Genomic DNA, 18,763 nt, shown 5'->3' with positions numbered 1-18,763 from the left:
TCCGCCTCCTCCCAGCCTCCCATTTCCCTCCCCCTCCTCCCACTCCTCTCCCTCTCCCCCCACTCCTCTCCCCCTCCCTCTTCAGTCCAAAGAGCAGTCAGGGTTCCCTGCCCTGTGGAAAGTCCAAGGTCCTCGCCACTCCTTCCAGGTCTAGGAAGGTGAACATCCAAACTGGCTAGGCTCCCACAAAGCCAGAACATGAAGTAGGATCAAAACCCAGTGCCATTGTCTTTGGCTTCTCATCAGCCCTCATTGTCCGCCATATTCAGAGAGTCCGGTTTTATCCCATGCTTTTTCAGTCACAGTCCAGCTGGACAAGTTTCTTGATGTGGGCTCAGAATTCTGTGATTCTGTCGTCACTTATTCTCTGCACCTTGACAGGTTGTGGATCTTGTATTAATCACCACCAACCACAATAGAAGCTTCCATGACAAAGTTTGGCAGATATATTGATCTATGTGTGTGTATAATTTTAAACCATTAGGGACTGGTTTAATACGATGTCCATTTAGGAGAATAAGAATAGAATTTTCTCTCTTAGGGCTTATGGCCTGTTTAGTCACAATTTTTTGACTAAACAATGGTACCAAGTAAGAGTTTCATCTTATAGAGGGCATTTAAGTGCAATCAGAAAGTGATTGATTAATCCTATGACATTACTGTCACTGTTGTTTCTGTGAGCATATCTCCAAAGGCCAGTGGCTTTGTAGCTTGAAGTTTCTTCTGATACCAAAATAATATTTTCAAGAACTATGGCAACTAAGTAATAGAGACAAAGCTTCCAGATCAGGACCTGCATGATGGCTCTGCCTTACATATTACAAATCTGTGGTATCTTCAGCTATATGAGATCATCCACTGGTTTTGGAAAGTAACCTAGAGCTTTGGAAATCATGCAGAATGCTTGTAGATCCCATTACCCAAGAGTCTAAAAGAGGCTACCTATTTGTGAAACTGACTTTTTATTTGTTGTCCTCTGGCATTTAGTAGAATCATTGTTTATGGTTAACATCATATATTTTAAGACATACAAACACACAGGTTGTACAATAATATGCAACTTTCCAAATGAATTCTTAAAAATTCCATTAGTTTATTCATCCCTCCTTATTGAGTGGTAATTCATGTCTTTTTAATAAACTGTTGAAATATACAGTGACCATACTTTTTAGTAAGTGAGAAAAGGTTTTAAAATAGAATTGTATGCATTCAACTAATTAGAATATACATGATATATTAAGGCATAACAACTTTAAAAGCCTATTGTTGGTTTAAAAACAGCTATTTTCCTATGTTTTCATATAGAATGTTTTCATTTCATCATAAGAATGCTAACATTTTTCGGTAGGTTTTGGCAGCTTGGCTATACAAATTCTCATGAGCCTTATTTCATTTTAACTAGAGTTATTGCTCATTTGTGAACAAGATTTGACTAATCATTTTATGCACTCAATTGATAGTTGTTTCAAAATTCTGACTTGTGCAATTGAAAGCAAAGATTTTGCTTTCTTTCAGTTCTTTAATGAAGTAGCATTATAGCTGCCATGTTCAATGGAAGAGGAATAAATTGAAGGTGGCATAGTAATGTACAGGTTCACATTTCCCTGGTTGTGGAATGTGAATTCAAGTATTTCCTGTGTTTTGTTTTCCCACATTTCAATATGAGTTGCAACATCCTGCACAGTTACCATGTTGAGAAACTGAATTGATTAAGTAATAAGTTATGTTCAAGAAGTAAAATTCTTGAGTAACATAATTTTCTTAGTTTTAGTTTTACAACTTTATATGAGTGTGTTTGTAGAGGTGGAAAGAGATCAGAATAAACATTGAGGCTATAGTCTCATATTTGCTAGCACATCTAGTGGAAAAGATAAAACAGGGATTTCCATATTCATCTAAAGAAATTTCTAATTTATTTATATTATGCTGCAAACACATGAATACATTAGTAATGCTATGTAAATATATTAATAAAACAACATCAAATACAACTATATGAAAACAACATGTAAATAATAAATATATTTTTAGATGCTTAAGATATACAAATCAAGAACACTGTATTTTATTTGCTGCACTAGGAGAATTAAATATGGACTTTTAAATTACACATCTTTCTATAAAAACTTGTTCTCCTAACAAATACTTAATGTCAAGCCATTACTGTGTCGCATATACACTGATCTTGTATGAGTTGCCCTCCTCACTCCTGTTCCTACCATGAGAGCTAGTCACTTGTTGTCTCTAAAAAGAAAGGTCTTACTTCCCTTTTGACATTGCTCCCTTATGCTCATCCTTTAGTTCACAGCTAAGATAAAGACATTGCTTGACTCTTAATGTTAAACAATCACTTCTTTTTTATAGCATTCTATGTCAGGTAGATTTTTCTCCTGGCTTTGTTTTTACAGCGCACGACACACTGTGCTTATTTGTAAGGCTTTCATTATTCATTTCTTCTATAATATAAACTCTAAGAGTGCAGGAACATTATATGTTTCATCTCCGCTGCACTTTGGCATCTCAATGTGGTTTCTTCTAGCAAACGAATACACGATGGATGAGTCATTAATTCTCTGATATGCAAACAGAAGACAGATACAAGTTTATCTAAAAAATATAGCATATAAACGATTTGAGATCTTAAATATCAGTTAAACAAATTAGCCATTTTGTATACCAATTTTCATTGTACTGTCATAATAGAATATTCTTTTTGTGAAACAGAAGTATAGTTTTCTATACTGATGAAATAGAAAACAGCATTAAAATGTACCGAATTTTTGTTTCTTGTTCTTTTTTTGTCATTACTTATTTATTCTGCTCTGTTTTTTATAGAAAGAGTTGATAGTTAAGGTATCTACAAATGTTACTCTAAAAGTTCAAGGTTCATGCCTTGTGAGTAGATAATGAGAGAAAATAAGATGTTCTTTATGTCCCTTTCAACATGAAGTTACTGGCAACAAGTAGGGGTCAGTGAGCAAAACGAAGCTAAAGCTGAAGTTGACTATTCCAGTCCTTTCAGAACTCGAGAGTGGGAGGAAAGTTCAGGCAAATGGTAAGTTAAATTTAGCCTGCAAAGATTTCTTACTCCTGGGAAAAATAATTGCTTCATTCTATTGCCAAAAGGCAAACCAGCATCAGCTTAATTTGCCCGACTCTGCCATAAACTGCAGATGGAACTATAAAACATAGTTAGAATAAAATTAAACACATCTGTCCTAATCTAAAGAAGGTGAGGCTAGCCAGCTAGGAAACATCAAGGTATTAATACTGTGCAGATTGCAGCGTGCAGAGCCGTAGCAGAGTGCCTGCTGACAGTGGAGAGAAAGGGATTGCAATCTGTATTGTCTTGTTTTTCTTTGCTGAGCTGCCTTTCTGTGCTGATTGCCATCGTAGTTTTAAGACCTATCAACCTAGAGAATGACTAAATAGAAAAAAATCATTTATTTGAACTCCAAGTTAAGTTTTAACTGTGAATTATTTTCTCTTCTTCAAGGAGGCATTTCCTTACATTATTTCCAATTGCAGAGAATCAGAAGTTTTGACAAATATATCAGTTAGGCATAGAATTTACCCAGGACTCTTACTTTCTCTTAAGACTGCCAACATCTCTTAAGATGGTCAACACCATCATCTTGACAACTACTAAATGTAGAAAATAGCAAAGTAAGTTGATGGTTTTGGTGAGCCGAAGAAAAAGCAGGTAGCTTTGAGATTGAACGCTATTGTGCCCATGGAGCGACACTGCCCAATCAAATTTTATGGGACATCATGCCTTTTCAGATCCATGGTAAGCTTACAATACCTTCTTCAGACTTGGGGGATGCCCCATGGACCCAGCCCAATTTGTATACAGCCAAAATTCAGGGCAAAACCACTACTGCCTGTTTGTGCCTTTCACAAAGGGATTCTGTCAGAGTGGGTTTTGCCCTGGAGCTCCATACTGTGTTACAGAGGACTTCATTGTTACCAGCTATTTCTACCTCTGCTTTCTTCATCCTCAGCCCCTTTAGTTCTTCGCATAGGTCTAAGACCTGCATTGTAAAACGAGGGATTTCTTTGTTTGCTTTGGTTTTTCATCATCCCATCCTTCATGGGCATTACCTTCATATGTTTGTCATTGTATTCAAAATGTTTACTTAGGATACTATAAAGAAATGAGCGGTGTGGTGGTCATTGAACGGCCAACATGCTGTCATTATTTCTTAGTAAACTTCTGTAGATTCTTTTCTTTTCTTGATTTTCGGTAGAAAGTACAGGGCCTTTCTGAATGCTAGACAAGTGCTCTGCTGTAGAGGCTTACCTTAGAAGGCTACACTTGTTACACTCTTGACTTCCTTTTTGTATCTGAGTCTTGGAAAACATTACTACAATGAGAATGCTATTAAAATTGTGCATGGCAGAAGCAGATTCACAGTAGGACCCTAAGGCTCATAGTGGCTACCTTTGTATGTTACAGTTGTCTTTGTTTTGTGCAAGGCCACAATTTTATGTGCTGGTCAGATTATCCACCTAATACTGAGGAACCTTGTGGATATCCTCAGATTTTGACATAGTAGATTTAACTTTTGTAAACTGTCAAAATTGTGCTACCTAACTTTTAGTCTAACACTTCTTATATTTTTTCAGAAAAAAAGTTCCTTTATCTGCAGAAATATTTACTTATGATCTGAAGGATCTCTCGTCTGCCCCTGCATCTTATTTCAGCCCTAATGTCAAACTAACATTTAATAATTAATTGTGTAAGGAAAGCCCTCGAATTCAATACCAGCTTTATTATTAGAAATATTTATTTGAAATGTTCTAGACATCTGAAATGAAACAGACTCTTTTTTTCCAGATAAAATACTGCCTTTAAATCCAAATACATTTACACCATCTCTTAAGACAGACTACTTGGTCACCCTGTTGTGAACTATAAAAATCAACAAATAGATTTCTTGCTTTACTTCAAAACCCATACTTATTTTGTTGCAATGTCATTTGGATTAATTGTATACTGTAGTAATTTTTTATCATTTCTATCCCTTAAAATGATGTGCAAATATTAATGTTGTGTGTAAGACACAAAGTAGAGAAAAATTACCAATATGTTGAGGCCTTATGTTTGAGAATGTAGCTAAAAAGTGGGGTACTTGTCTGATATTTTCAAGTTCATAGGCTAGATTCAGGATGTGTGAAAATAACAGGGAAAGTGTAAGGACACAAAACTTAAATCAAAATATATTTATAAAGTTGCTAATATAGTAGATATAAGCTTGATAAATGTAAATTTAAGTTTGATAAGTTAACCATAATTCTAATAAGTTGTTACTCTATCATGTTATATTCAAGTTGTATATTTCAACTAAAAATGTTTACAAGCTTTACCATAGTACAAATTAGTAGGCATGTGCTGACTAATTTTATGACAACTTGACAGAAGCTAGTGTCTTCAGAGATCTAGGAGTCTCGATTGAAGAAATGCCATCCTAAGATTGGGCTGTAACCAAGTTTGTGGAGCATATTCTTAATTAGTGATTGATGTGGAGGGCTCAGCCCCAGCCCTTTGTTGATGATGCTATCCCTGGGCTGGTGGTCCTGGGTTCTATAAGGAAGCAGGAGGAACAAGTCAGTAAGCAGTCGTCCTCCCCTCCATTACTTCTGCATCAAGTCCTGCCTCCTGGTTTCTGCCCTGTTTGAATTCCTGCCCTGATTGACTTTGATGCTGAACAGTGATTTGGAAGCATAAGCCTCATAAACCTTTCGCTCCCCAAGTTGCTTTAGCCATGGTATTTTATTAAAACAGTACTAATTCTGACTAAGAAAAGGCAAAAGCAAAATGAAAAAATAATTCAATAATCAAACAACAATAAAGTTCAGAAAATAAACAGCTGAGCTCCAAATTGCTGGATAATCAAACAAAACTGCCAACTTTACATATTTTTTAATTCTATCTGTCAATCGACATCAGTACTTGTAGTGTGTAGTATGAGCTACAAAAGAAGGATATCAGTGTGTGTGTGTGTGTGTGTGTGTTTTGTGAGTGTGTGTGTGTGTTTGTGTGTACTGCATAGGGCCTTAACTGCTAGAAAGAAACAATTCAGAATGAGCTTTTCTTGGTTTTTGAATTAATATAAATGCAAGCCCAAAGAATATCTCTCTTGCTAAAACTCTCTCCCAGACTCTTGTAACATGAATGGGGCCTGCTTGTTGGGGTTTCTGTCCCGCCCAGTACCCATAGCCGGCAAGCCCCAAAGAAAATCACACAGAGATCTCTATAAATTATAAAGCTGATTGGCCCATTAGCTCAGGCTACTTATTAGCTCTTGTAGCTTATATTAACCCATTATTCTTATATATAATTGCCATATGGCTTGGTACCTTTTTCAGCTAGAAGGTCACATCCTGCTTCCTCTGTGGTCTATACAGGACTGGGAGGAACCAACAACCTCCTTCCCAGAATTCTCCTGTTCTCATTGCATCACGTCTACTTCCTGTCTGGTTTTCCCACCTATACTTCCTGACTGGCCAATCAGCATTTATTTAAAACATGATTGACAGAATACAGACAACTCTCCCGCACCAGACACTGCTTTATTATTTGTCAATTCACATAAGACTCTGTAAGTATCTTCAGCTTGCCTTGCCCTTATGGATTTTACATAAACAATTTGTACTGACTGGTGAGGCACACTTTGTTAGGGATAGTACTGAAAACAAATGAAATTATAAAGGATACTGCAAAATTGCTTTGGTGACTATTCACTCTAAATTCTCTTTGTTCTTGCTAGATATGTTGCTTATCACTTTCCTCTGGAAAACTGGGTTCACACTGGGTGCATCTTCCTTCATGCACATTTTATTTTGTTTTATTCTTTTAGTGATGCAATGAAATAAATTAAATCTTTGGTCTAGATGATGCTAATGATGCTGTTGATTATTCCCTCCCTTTTCCTTTTCTTCTTTCTCATTTTTTTTTTCACATTGTAGATGTCATTTTAACTTACAAAGTCTCATTTGAAATGTTTGGATAAATCTACCTCAAGTCCTCTTTGCACAATCATTCATACTTCTCTACCCAGGGCTTTACCTAAAGGCTGCCAGTCATTCCTTCCACATTGAATCAGCAGTGCTACTCAAAGTATGGCAGATTACTCAGGGACACCTCTCAGGATTTCGTGATGCCCTTTGATTTCTTGAGAGGCCCATTTATGCTCCAAATGAGTTCTCTGAACTATTTTCGTGAACATTAAGGCACATAAATGACTTTATGATGGGGTTATATCTTTCTGTCAAAGTTTAAAATTTGACCAGTTATTAGTTTGAGTGGTTAAAATTGAGCAGTAGTTTCATTTTCCAGTGATATCCCGGTCCCTCTGTATTTCTTTAAATTTCAGTTAAAGGGCTCTGTGCTTGGCATGCCTCTTTGTTGTAGTAGCTTATCACATGCAGATATTAAGAACCAACTGACATATTAATAGTCTGTATGGAAACCTCATTATTCCATCTAAAATGTTATCACATACGCTTTCTGTCTTGCAAGTTACTACAGGTGACAACTTCACCAATTACCATTTTCTATTCAACACTGATGGCCATTTTTCTAGCAGATTCTAAGTATTGGGAAATACATCTCAGTACATTAGAGAGAGGAACCAAAACATTACAAAGGAAAAGGTCTGTAAAGAGATGTATTGAACTAATTATTAAAAAAAAAAAGTCTAGCCCTGATCTTCAGAGAGCTGGTATACCAAGTAACCTGGTGAGTTCTAATGCTAAGATATACACGAAAAGTCAAACTCTGACTTTCTGTTCCCCAGGTGACATTTGCAACCCCAATCCATGTGAAAATGGTGGCATCTGTCTGTCGGGATTGGCTGATGATTCCTTTTCCTGTGAGTGTCCAGAGGGCTTCACAGATCCCAACTGCTCTAGTGTTGTGGAGGTTGGTAAGTGCAAGATTTCAGCATCTCCGTCTTCATCATGATTGTTTTTTGCATGACTCACAGATGTGACTCTTGTGGGCTGAAGAGCCTTTGTAAGATTCTATTGAACTTCCTAGGCTTTAATACTCTCGATTCTATTGTTTTTATTTGGTGTTATAATTATATTTTTATTGATGATATTCTTAAAATACATCATTGTTCCCAGCTTAGTGATTAGTAGTAAAATTAAGCTCCAAATAATAATTTAATAAAGTTAATTCCATAAGCCTCTCATATTAATAAAAAAAATTGAAGGCAAAGAAAGGACACAATTCTTGTGTTGACTTAGGTAAAATCATTAACTTAAATTTAGCAGAACTTTTTAAAAGAACTGATAATGAGTATTAGTACTTTGAAAATCTCCTAAATCACTACTTTTCTTAGAATATTAGCACATATCACCTTTTAGGAATATAAAAAAGATAGCATTCCATGGCATTTCTCAGCAAAACCCTTTCAAAAAAAAAAAAAACCTCATCTTTGTCAAAATTGATCCATGTCACTGATTATTTTCCAAAAACACTTTTTAATTTGTGAAAATTTTATTGCTATATAAACTTTGTAACTTTCATTGTTTCCAAATGGCTCCCCATTAACAACATGTTTATACTTTAATGGCTCCTAGGATGTTGCCCACACTTCATTGAATGGTGTCCCATTCTGAGCTATTTGGACAGAACAGACTGGAGTATATGGTTTATACAACTTCAAAAAGGAAAGGATAGAAAGTTAGATTGGAGAGAGGTAGGAACAGGTATGGAAGAAATTAAGGAGAAGAATAGGGGTAAATTGATCAAAATGCATGTAGAAATTTCTCAAGGAATTTAAAAGTATTTTAGAAACCACAATTTGTAAGCTCCTGTACAAATATTTTCTCTGGGTCAAAGCAGCACCATAATCAATTCTGTCCACTTTGTACAAAGTGGTTTATAGTTGTGAAGTACAAAATACAATTAGGTTGAATAAAATTTTGTCAGCCACCATTATTGCTGGAAAACTAGACACTTCAGTAGCTATTGGTAATCAATTTGGAAAACAACATTAATAGCATTTGTAACCCAGGGATGAGTTTGTGTTACCTATCCTTGTATCTGATGCTTCTGATATAGGCTGAGATTAGGAAGAGCCCCATAACTGCTAGCTGAACAATAAAAGGAAACTGTAATGAAATCATTAATTTTCTATGTTCATATTCCAGTTATGAACATTAATGTGTTTTGTTTTTTTCACGTGCTTCTTAGGTTTTGATACTACACTAGCACGATTGAATCTGAATAACAATAGGCGTATATTATTGCTTAAAGCACTTAGCCAGCTTAATTCATATCAAAGATAATTGTCTTTAAAGGTTTTTATTAAATCAGCAATATTTTATGGAGCTTGACATTATTCCATAGAAATAAAGTTGGTAATCACTTTGACCTCATCTGCACATATATAAAGTAGCATTTTAGAGTTCAATATGACAATAATATATTCAGAAGTCTATATTACCAAAGAAAATTATACCTGTAAGTACTTCTTCTACCAGTAATGTTGAAATTTAGAATGAAAATTTAGTATCATTATTTTAATTCCACCAATATCAAATTCATAGTTTCTTTGTAGAATAAAATGTTTTGTCTACATCTTATAACTACAAATTCTAAACCAGAGACAAAATGATAATTAATTTTAATTGATATCCCACTTTTAATTATTAATTCATCATCCATCATTTCATCAGAAGAGTGGTTTAGGAAAGTTGTCATACTGCATAGTATAGTATAATAATTTCCCAATTAGGTAATTTCATAGAACAAGCATATTATTTTCATTTCTATGACTTCTTTCTCAAGCCTGTATTTATCAAGCATATATTAATGTAATATTGAACATTTACTGACTAAAAATACTAACTAGTAGGGCTTTTAATATCTTACCTACTTTAGGATTTTCTCTATTTTTAAAATGTAAGGACCAAGTATTTGAAGCATTGTCTTTTTAACTTCCCCCACTCTTTCTTTTCAGTTGAAAATTACCTGAGACATTTTGTAGTCATTGTTTCTCCGTATTAGGTAGCAAGGGAGACAAAGCATAAAGAATAATGAGATTTTATATTTAAAATAATAAAATAGAAAAGTGAATATTTTTAGGTAATAACTTAACATAGAGCTATGTTATTTTTACTTATATATTATGTTTTATTTAGCTATATATAGTATTTTTATATTATTATACAATGATATAAATTTTATAATCATTTAATTATTTAAATGAATTTTTATTTCACATGAAAAGAAAATGAACTTACTCCTAATTGTATACAAAATAATTAAAAAATCCCATAAGTTTCAATCCTATGCAAAGAACTATGGAAAAGGAGAAAAGCTAGGAGCAAAAGACCTGAGAAGATCATAGCAATTGGCTGTTAATTGCTAAATGATAAACACTGGAAACATATATACAAATAGTTATTTTACAGACTGAATAGATTATATTTAAAAACATTTATACAATATATATACATATACATAAAATAACAATTAATAAAAAAAAGCCATGAAATTGAAGGAGAGGTGCATATATGACAGAGTTTGGAGGGAAGAAAGGTAAAAAAGAGAGGGACAAACATCATTCTTATAATGTCCAAATTTTAAAAATTGTGTTTTAGTAGTATGTTTAAAATTACATTTGCCTCAGTGATAAATATCTGTCAGTCAGGGGTAATTTCACATACATATACATAAAATTTCCATAATGATTTTACTTCTCACATTAATAGTTTGTCATAGCTTCATTTAAAGTTCTCCATGATATTCAATTCAAATGACTTTCTCATTCAATTTTGGGATTATGTTTTTCTCACACAAGACACATAGTGTCAAATAAACTTGAGGCACTTTACCACTTTTGCTCTCAGTTCTCATATCACTTACATTGCTGACACAAATCATAGAGGTTAAGACAGTTAAGTCTCCCAGGTTGTGTAATTCATTCATCAGGTAACATGTTTACTTTGAATTTTTCTTTAATAATCTATCTATCTATCTATCTATCTATCTATCTATCTATCTATCTATCTATCATCTATCTATCTATCCATCCATCTATCCATCCATCTATCTCCTGCTCTTTCACCCTCTTTTGCTATCTTTTGCTATCTTGCTCTCTCATTCTCCTCACACACTTAAATTCCCACATTCATATCTGTTCAACCTCTTCAAATTACTAAGATTTATTTCTGATTCCTGTAGAAAGCAATAAGAAACTTTCTCTTGCATCAAATTTAAGCAAAACTTGCCACATCATATCCTTGAATTTGAAGACATCACCTACCAAATGCACTAATTTCACACAGATGTGCTCTGGATGCTGACAATCTCTCCAGGCATTTGTAGACAGAACTCCACAGTTCACATCTGGATCATATTCCTATACAGCGATGTGGACCTGTACATACAGACCTTACATAAAGAAAATGTCTATTGATAGTGAATAGCTTAGAGTTTATAAATGAAAATATCAGTAATTTTTAAAATATCTTTTATGTAGCACAATGTTGTGTTTGCTATGGGAGTGAGTAATTTTTTTTTAAAATCAAAAAAATATTAGTAGTAACAAGTATAAGTACAGCCACATAGTATATTGATGAAATTAAAAGAAACAAAAACAAATGATTTTAAGAAAACTTATAATATTGGCTAGAGCTGTAGTTCAGATCAATTAACTTTTACTTCATGCAAGATCAGTATTACTACCCCAGAACTTTAATCCATCAATAAATCAGTCAGTCAGTCAGTCAGTCTTAATATTCCTTCATCAATAATCAAATAATTATAGAGTTATTTACTTAATGATAAAGGTGAACACTATACTCATAGGAATTGCTATAGATTGAGGAAGAAGAGATGAAATAGATGATGACAGGTAGGTAATAAATAAGAATACTGGTCTAAATACACGAAATTATGAATAAGTTTGCTGCTGCATGTGCATGTCAGAGAATTCATGCATGAATGAAAAACATAACATTTACAAAAAACTATAAGTCTAACCTAGAAAATAAGGAACTAAACTTACTCCAGATTAAAGACACTATATGTGTAAGTTAGGGGATAAGTAAAGTCACTAACGAATTTGTATTTCCTACCAAAAACAACGGAGATGATTAACATGTAGTAAAGATGATGTTGCTGGGCTATGGGAGGAGATGGAACAGACTGGCCATGATACAGGTTGTCAGGCACACTTGGTGTCACTGAATGGGAAGACAATGCCCAGCAGATTGAGTGGAAGCACTGAGAGTTTAGAGGATACAGCGAACAATTCGTACAGCTGAAACAAAAAGACTTTTCTTCTCCTTGTATTTTTTTAAAAATATATTTTTTACTTGTTTTTATTAATGGAGTATAAATGGGTGTATGGGATGGTTGCATGTGTGAGTGTAGGTACCAGTTAGTTCAAAAGAGGGCATTGTTTAGATCACCTATTTAGATTCCTATTACTGGAAATTATAGACAAGTGCAAACTGCCCAACATGTGTGCTGAGAACTTAATTCTGCTCTTCTGGAAAAGCCATAAGTGTTCTTTCTCATGAGACTACAATTTTCTGAGATACTTAATTTGAGTACAAATAGATATACAGGCAAAAAGGAAATTCAGCATTCCAGGTATTGAATTAGAAGTTGCTAGACATATTTCAAGATGTCAAGCACAGATTTGGAAGTTATAATTGTGTATTTGGTTATTAAAATATAGGCAGAACGGATTATCTGTCCTTAAGAATTAGTAGTATATTTTCAATTACTAAGGCAAATATTCCTCATTGTATTATTTATTACTCATCAAATTTATTATTCATCAAATATACTAGGCATAAAAAGATACTAGGCATCTTAAGATGATAATATTGAGCACAAATTTAACTCATATCAAGCTTGGAATTTGGTAGTACTATAAGACCTAATAGTCTTTTAGGGAAAAGGAGAATATTACAGAAATGGGTTTATTGGGGCAGTTCATAGGAAGACATCGTGACACTGGCTCTGTCTCTGTATCTTCACCGGCTGGTTGGTGTCTAGACAGGCTCCTCATTTCCAGCACGTAGGGGAAAAGACACAATGGCATGTGATTCACTTCTTCCGTACTCTCTTCTTTGTCTCATCCCAGCCAAACCTATCTTCATTTTGCAATTGGTATTTATTTTCTAGAGTAGATTAAAATTCTATTTAATTTCTGGCCTTCCATACTCATTAATTCTAATTTGTCCCATTGTCCCTGCATCATTTCAAAACAAAAGGCTGTTCATCCCAGAAACATGAAGACACATTAGAAATAAAGCTGCAAGCTGAGTGTGCATTTGACTGTCCTGTGAATAACCATATTCACACTTATCTCTTAAAAAATGATTGGTTTTAGATGTCCCCATCAGTCTGTCTGAGACGGTTCTGGTCAGTGGCTGTGAAATACCAGAATGATGACAAACTTTAAATTGTCCTGGGAGGTTTGAGGCGATTTTCAGATTTCCAATTTTTAATTACCAAATGAATATTTTTTATATTTTAGTAAAATGTTTATCGTAAATAAAATTATAAATGCTTGACAGATTCTCCCATCAATATTACTTTTGGACCAACAAAATGCAACACGCATTATAGTCCATCTTATATGAAATTAATATATAGAAAGCAAACTATTCTGTATGGTCTATAATAGTTTCTCCCAGAGCTGATTGCTTTGTGAGATGACTATAGAGGTCTCCAAGTCAATGAGAGCTCAAGAGATTATCTTTATAGTTATATTTACTTACTTTTCTAAACCAATAAACATATGCAAACAAATAGAACTGTTTGGCTAGATGTCAAACCCTGTACCTTTCTTTTCCAGCAAGTTTGACTTTACTTGATCATGATTTTTTGAATTTACTTAAAAAAACAGGTATATCAGGGGGCAAAAAGTTTCAGGATCCAGACCATGTTTCTTATACACCCTCACAAAAATCTTTTAATCCATATAAAAATCATAGTGTGGCTACATTCTAATTTTCACGTGAATGAATACAAGCAAAAAAACCAGCATGTTTTTCATATTCCTTACATGCTTCAACATTTTATGTATTTCAGGTGAAAACAAGTTATCCCAAAAATACAAATAGATTTGTGCCCAAGCAACTCATTATAGAGCAAACAAGGTATTTTTTTTCAGCCAGTTCTTTTGCTGGAAGTCTGAATTTTGAAGTTATAAAGAAAAAAACAATCATTTTATTATTTGTCTCAAAATATAATTGTATAAGAAATCCTATTAGAATCATAATTCTAAACTTGCATATAAAAATAATCAGTCATCTTTACTTTAAACCTTTAAGGTACATAACAACTCCTCAACAATTTTGTTTTTAAAATTCGGAAACTGAGGTAGAAACAATCACAGGAAATTAATCATAACCCTTGGTCACCAACTCATCCTGGCAAGAAAGGTACATCAGCTAATAACAATTGGCCTGCTTTGTTCGTTTTTATGGTTTTTATTGAGTTATACATTTTTTTCTGCTCCTCCTTCCTCCCCCTCCCCTTCTACCCTTTTCCATAATACCCATGCTCCCAATTTACACCCAATCTATACCCAAAAGTAGTATTGCTGGGTCTTGAGGTAGATCATTACCTAATTTTCTATACTGATTATTACCTAATTACCATACTGATTTCCAAAGTGGTTGTACAAGTTTGCTCTCCCAACTGCCATGAAGGAGTGTTACTCTTATCTCTCATTCTCTCCAGCATAAGCTGTCATCAGTGTTTTTGATCTTGGCCATTCTGACAGTTGTAAGATGGAATCTCAGTGTTGTTTTGATTTCCACTTCTCTGATGGCTACAAATGTTGAGCATTTCATTAAGTGTTTTTCATTCATTTGATAGTCATCTGTTAAGAGGTCTCTGTTAAATCCTATACCCATTTTTTGATTATTTGTATCTTGATATCAAGTATCTTGATTTATTTGTAGATTTTGGAGATCAGTTATCTGTATGTGTGGGGCTGGTGAAGATTTTTTCCCATTTTGTAGGTTTCTGTTTTTTTCTTGTTGACTAAGTCCTTTGCTTTACAGAAATTTCTCAATCTTAGAAGATCCCGTTTATTAATTGTTGCTCTCAGTGTCTGTGCTACTGGGGTTATATTTAGAAAGTAATCTCGTGTGACAGCACACAGGCAGATGACAGAGGACAGCTTTTGGAAGTTGTCTTTTTCCTTCCATTTTGGTTTCTGGGAATCAGACCCAAGTTGTGATACTTTACCTGCTAAGGCATCTTCCTGTCCCTGAATGAGTCGTCTTGTCTCTGACATCTTACTCTAACATCTCACCTTGTTGTGAGCCACAGTCACGAGATCCATTTTTGCAGATGGGATTTCAAAGATGGTTCATCTGATCTTCTCTGGGTTTTGCTGTCTTCAATACCAGCAGCGCTCAAGTGCCCAAGAATAAGAGCAAATTTAAATAATGAGAACTTTTTAATGTAGCCTGTTCCAAAGACTGCATTTGAAAGCTTTTCTTTTTGAAAATTTATTTCATTGAGCTGTACATTTCCCCTGCTTTTCTTCCTGCCCGTCCTATTTCCTTCAACCCTCTCACGTGGTTTCCATGCTTCCAATTTACTCAGGAGATCATGTCTTTTACTCCTTCCCACGAAGACTAGATCCTTGTATGTCTCCCTTAGGGTCCTCATTGTTGTCTAGGTTCTCTGTGATTATGATTTGTAGGCTGTTTTTCTTTCCTTTATGTTTAAAAACCACTTATAAGTGAGTACACGTGATAATTGTCTTTTGGTATCTGGGTTACCTCACTCATGATGGTTTCTAGCTCCATTCATTTGCCTGCAAATTTCAAGATGTTATTATTTTTCTCTGCTCTGTAGTACTCCATTGTGTAAATGAACCACATTTTCCTTATCCATTCTTCATTCGATGGGCATTTAGTTTTTTTCCAGTATCTGGCTATGACTTCTATGAACACAGTTGTGCAGAAGTACTTCTGGCACAAGTGAACATCCTTTGGATATATACCCTAAAGTGGTATTGCTGGGTCTTGAGGAAGTTCATTTCTTAATTTTCTGAGAAGTGGCCATACTGACATCAAAAAGGGCTGTATCACCAGCAATGTAGGCTCCCACCAGCAATGCAGGAATGTTCCCTTTACCCTACAACCTCTCCAGTGTAAATTGTCATTTATTTTATGAGTTATCCATTTTTGTTGCAAAGGTGTGTTGTGGAGTACAGAGGAGGGTATTGGGGCTAGTTTATTAACTTTCTTATAATTGCATGTTTAAAATTTGATTTCTTTGTCAATAAAAACATTGATACATATATGCAAAGGTTTGTAGTTACTGTAGTTATTAGATTACAAAATCTAATAAAATTACTCCTATCAAATTTCTCTACTATTACTTATAAACTTAAAATTTGCATTATACATGTGTGTATATTTGTCTGGGGTATGTATGCTGTATTCACTATGTGAGTGGGTGCATATTGGGACAGAAGAGGACTTCAGGTCCCCCAATCTGAAGTTATAGGCATCTGTGTAATACTCAGTGAGGGCTCTGGGTAATGGATTTAGGTCCTCTGCAATAGCAGTCAAGTGCTCTTAAACCACTGAGAAATTTCTCCATCCACTGGCTATTTATCTTACTAAGAGAGAAAATATATAAGCAGTCTAAAATGGAAAAAGCTGTATTATTTCATTTCAGAATAATATAATGAAAACTAAAGTTCCAATGTAAAATTAAAATGTTCATTTAATCTAATTAATATTATTGGGAATTTAATGAAATGCACAGTTTTATACATTTATGAAAATGAAAAGTACAATTTTAAAGTAATAAGACTGGTTGTTATGGCTAATACCCGTGACCCAAGTACTCTTGAGCCTAAAGCAGAAGCTGCAGTCAGAGTTAGTCTAGGCAACATAGCAAGACAGCATCATTTTAAAACTACAATCACAGGCACTGTGATAATATTCATCTTTAGAAAATGTATCTTTTCCCACTTGAACACTTTCATAAATATGCCTTGTAGAAGACTTACAGTGGGTTTTAAAACATTTAAGATATGCTCAGCACTCCTGAAAGTCTCAGATCTTATTGTGTGTGTTTCCTTCGCTATTGAATTTTAATATGAATACATGCCTCTTTTCTTGGAAATTGTATCTTCTGTTTGTTTCCTTTATAGTGAGTTAACTGTACACTGAGCTATAGTATCCCAATTATAACAAATCATTTTGAATTTAAATTTGAAACAATAAGGACAAGGTCTTAAAATGCTATCATTAGTGAAATTGATATGTTTATAAATGGACAAAATGTTCTTATACTTTTATAAGGAATAGAAAACTAGAATTTCCTTTAGGTTTAGTTGCTCAATGGTATTTGCAGAAAAAGCAACATTAGAGACTGCTCAGTTCTTAAGCACAATGATGTTGTATTTGAAACTATGCAGCCAAGCATGGTGACACATACTTATAATCCCAGAGATTGGGATACAGTTGTAGTAGGATGTCCAGTTAACAGCTAGCCAAGGCAATACAACAAAACCCTGTATCAAAAAAAGAAAAAAACAGTATCTAATACCATAAGAATTTTATAAAAAAGACTGAAAATCTAATTATGGTGTCCTTCAATTGAAACAAATTTCAGTGGATTTAGGTCCACTTAATGATAATTCTATTTGGAATTATTTATTTCCATAGTAGAAACAAAAAAGTGTGTATTTGTTGATTTTTCTAAAAACACATTGTTACTAAGCATAATTAAATAACATAAGAAAATTCTGTCCCCTTTGTTTCATTTAAAGCCTTGATTACTATAATCATATATAAATTATCTAAAAGGGACAAAATTAGCCTGGATAGATATTAATTCCAGTGAGTTTGAGTAAGACTATAAAGAAGAGATCAGTCCCTGGAATTAGGAGAAGTATGTGAAGAAATTGGCATTTAATCAAATAAATCTTTTTGTAGCTTTGGAGCCTGTCCTAGAATGAGCTCTTGTAAATCTCGAACTCACAGAGATGTTTCTGCCTCTATCTCCCTAGTACTGGGATTAAAAGCATGCGTCACCATGGCCAGCCTAATCAAAGAAATCTTAGTGACGTTCTAGAGCACCTTTGTTACAGATTAGCTGAGGTGGACTAGGAAGACCAAATGAAGGCAGAAATGATAAAATCATTAACATCACCTGGCTGGCAAGAAAAGATTGACGGAGCATTTGTTTACTCCCTTTCTGCACATCAGTATTGACACAAAGGTAGAAAGAGGAAAAATATCAGTGTTAGTATCCTCGCTGAAACAGGACATGTTTAAGATGCTGACATGACATCTCAAAGCACATGGCTTCAATAGATCCAGTTCTCCTCTAATCTAGGCTGCTTTCCATGTGCTGACAGTCTTGCGCTGATTATGTAATGCCCGATAAAGATAAGGCTTCAGCAGTTCCCACTATTTTCTTTCTAGAAGTTCTCTCATTTTGAGACTTTTTCTCATGGCGGGGGACAATGGAAAAGGACTAAGGCTAGGAAATTTGGGTAGGAGCTGACTAGATGGTCACTAGCTTCCTCTTGCTCAGAATAGAAAACTGTTGTTCTATAGAAGGGAACATCTTTCTGCATTTCTGTCATGCCTTGCCATGCTGGCCATGCGAGGACAAAGTCAGCTGAGGTAATCGTGTTATTGCTTATGAATTCTAGCTTTCCGACTTCTCTCCTTGGCACAGTTAGGGGTGGTAACGGAATATCATGGAGGGAACAGGGCTCTAGATCTATCTAGTGGC

The 18,763-nt window shown here is 34.5% G+C and overlaps 1 protein-coding gene across 2 annotated transcripts in view; it reads left to right on the top strand.

The window, feature by feature from the left end:
• The window catches only part of Edil3 (EGF like repeats and discoidin domains 3), a 415,229-nt gene that overhangs the window by 100,920 nt on the left and 295,546 nt on the right, over window positions 1-18,763 (top strand). For both annotated transcript variants that reach the window (XM_050119861.1, XM_050119860.1), the window contains exon 2: window positions 7,803-7,931. In XM_050119861.1, the coding sequence (XP_049975818.1) occupies window positions 7,803-7,931 (129 nt within the window). The remainder of the gene's footprint in view (window positions 1-7,802; window positions 7,932-18,763) is intronic.

This window comes from Alexandromys fortis, unplaced genomic scaffold (genome assembly GCF_014885135.2).
Source record: "Alexandromys fortis isolate MF-2015 unplaced genomic scaffold, M_Fortis_MF-2015_v1.1 scaffold_132, whole genome shotgun sequence".
NCBI classification, from domain to species: Eukaryota; Metazoa; Chordata; class Mammalia; order Rodentia; family Cricetidae; genus Alexandromys; species Alexandromys fortis.
The sequence above is the reverse complement of the archived record's forward strand: the minus strand, read 5'-3'. Positions and strand labels throughout refer to the sequence as shown.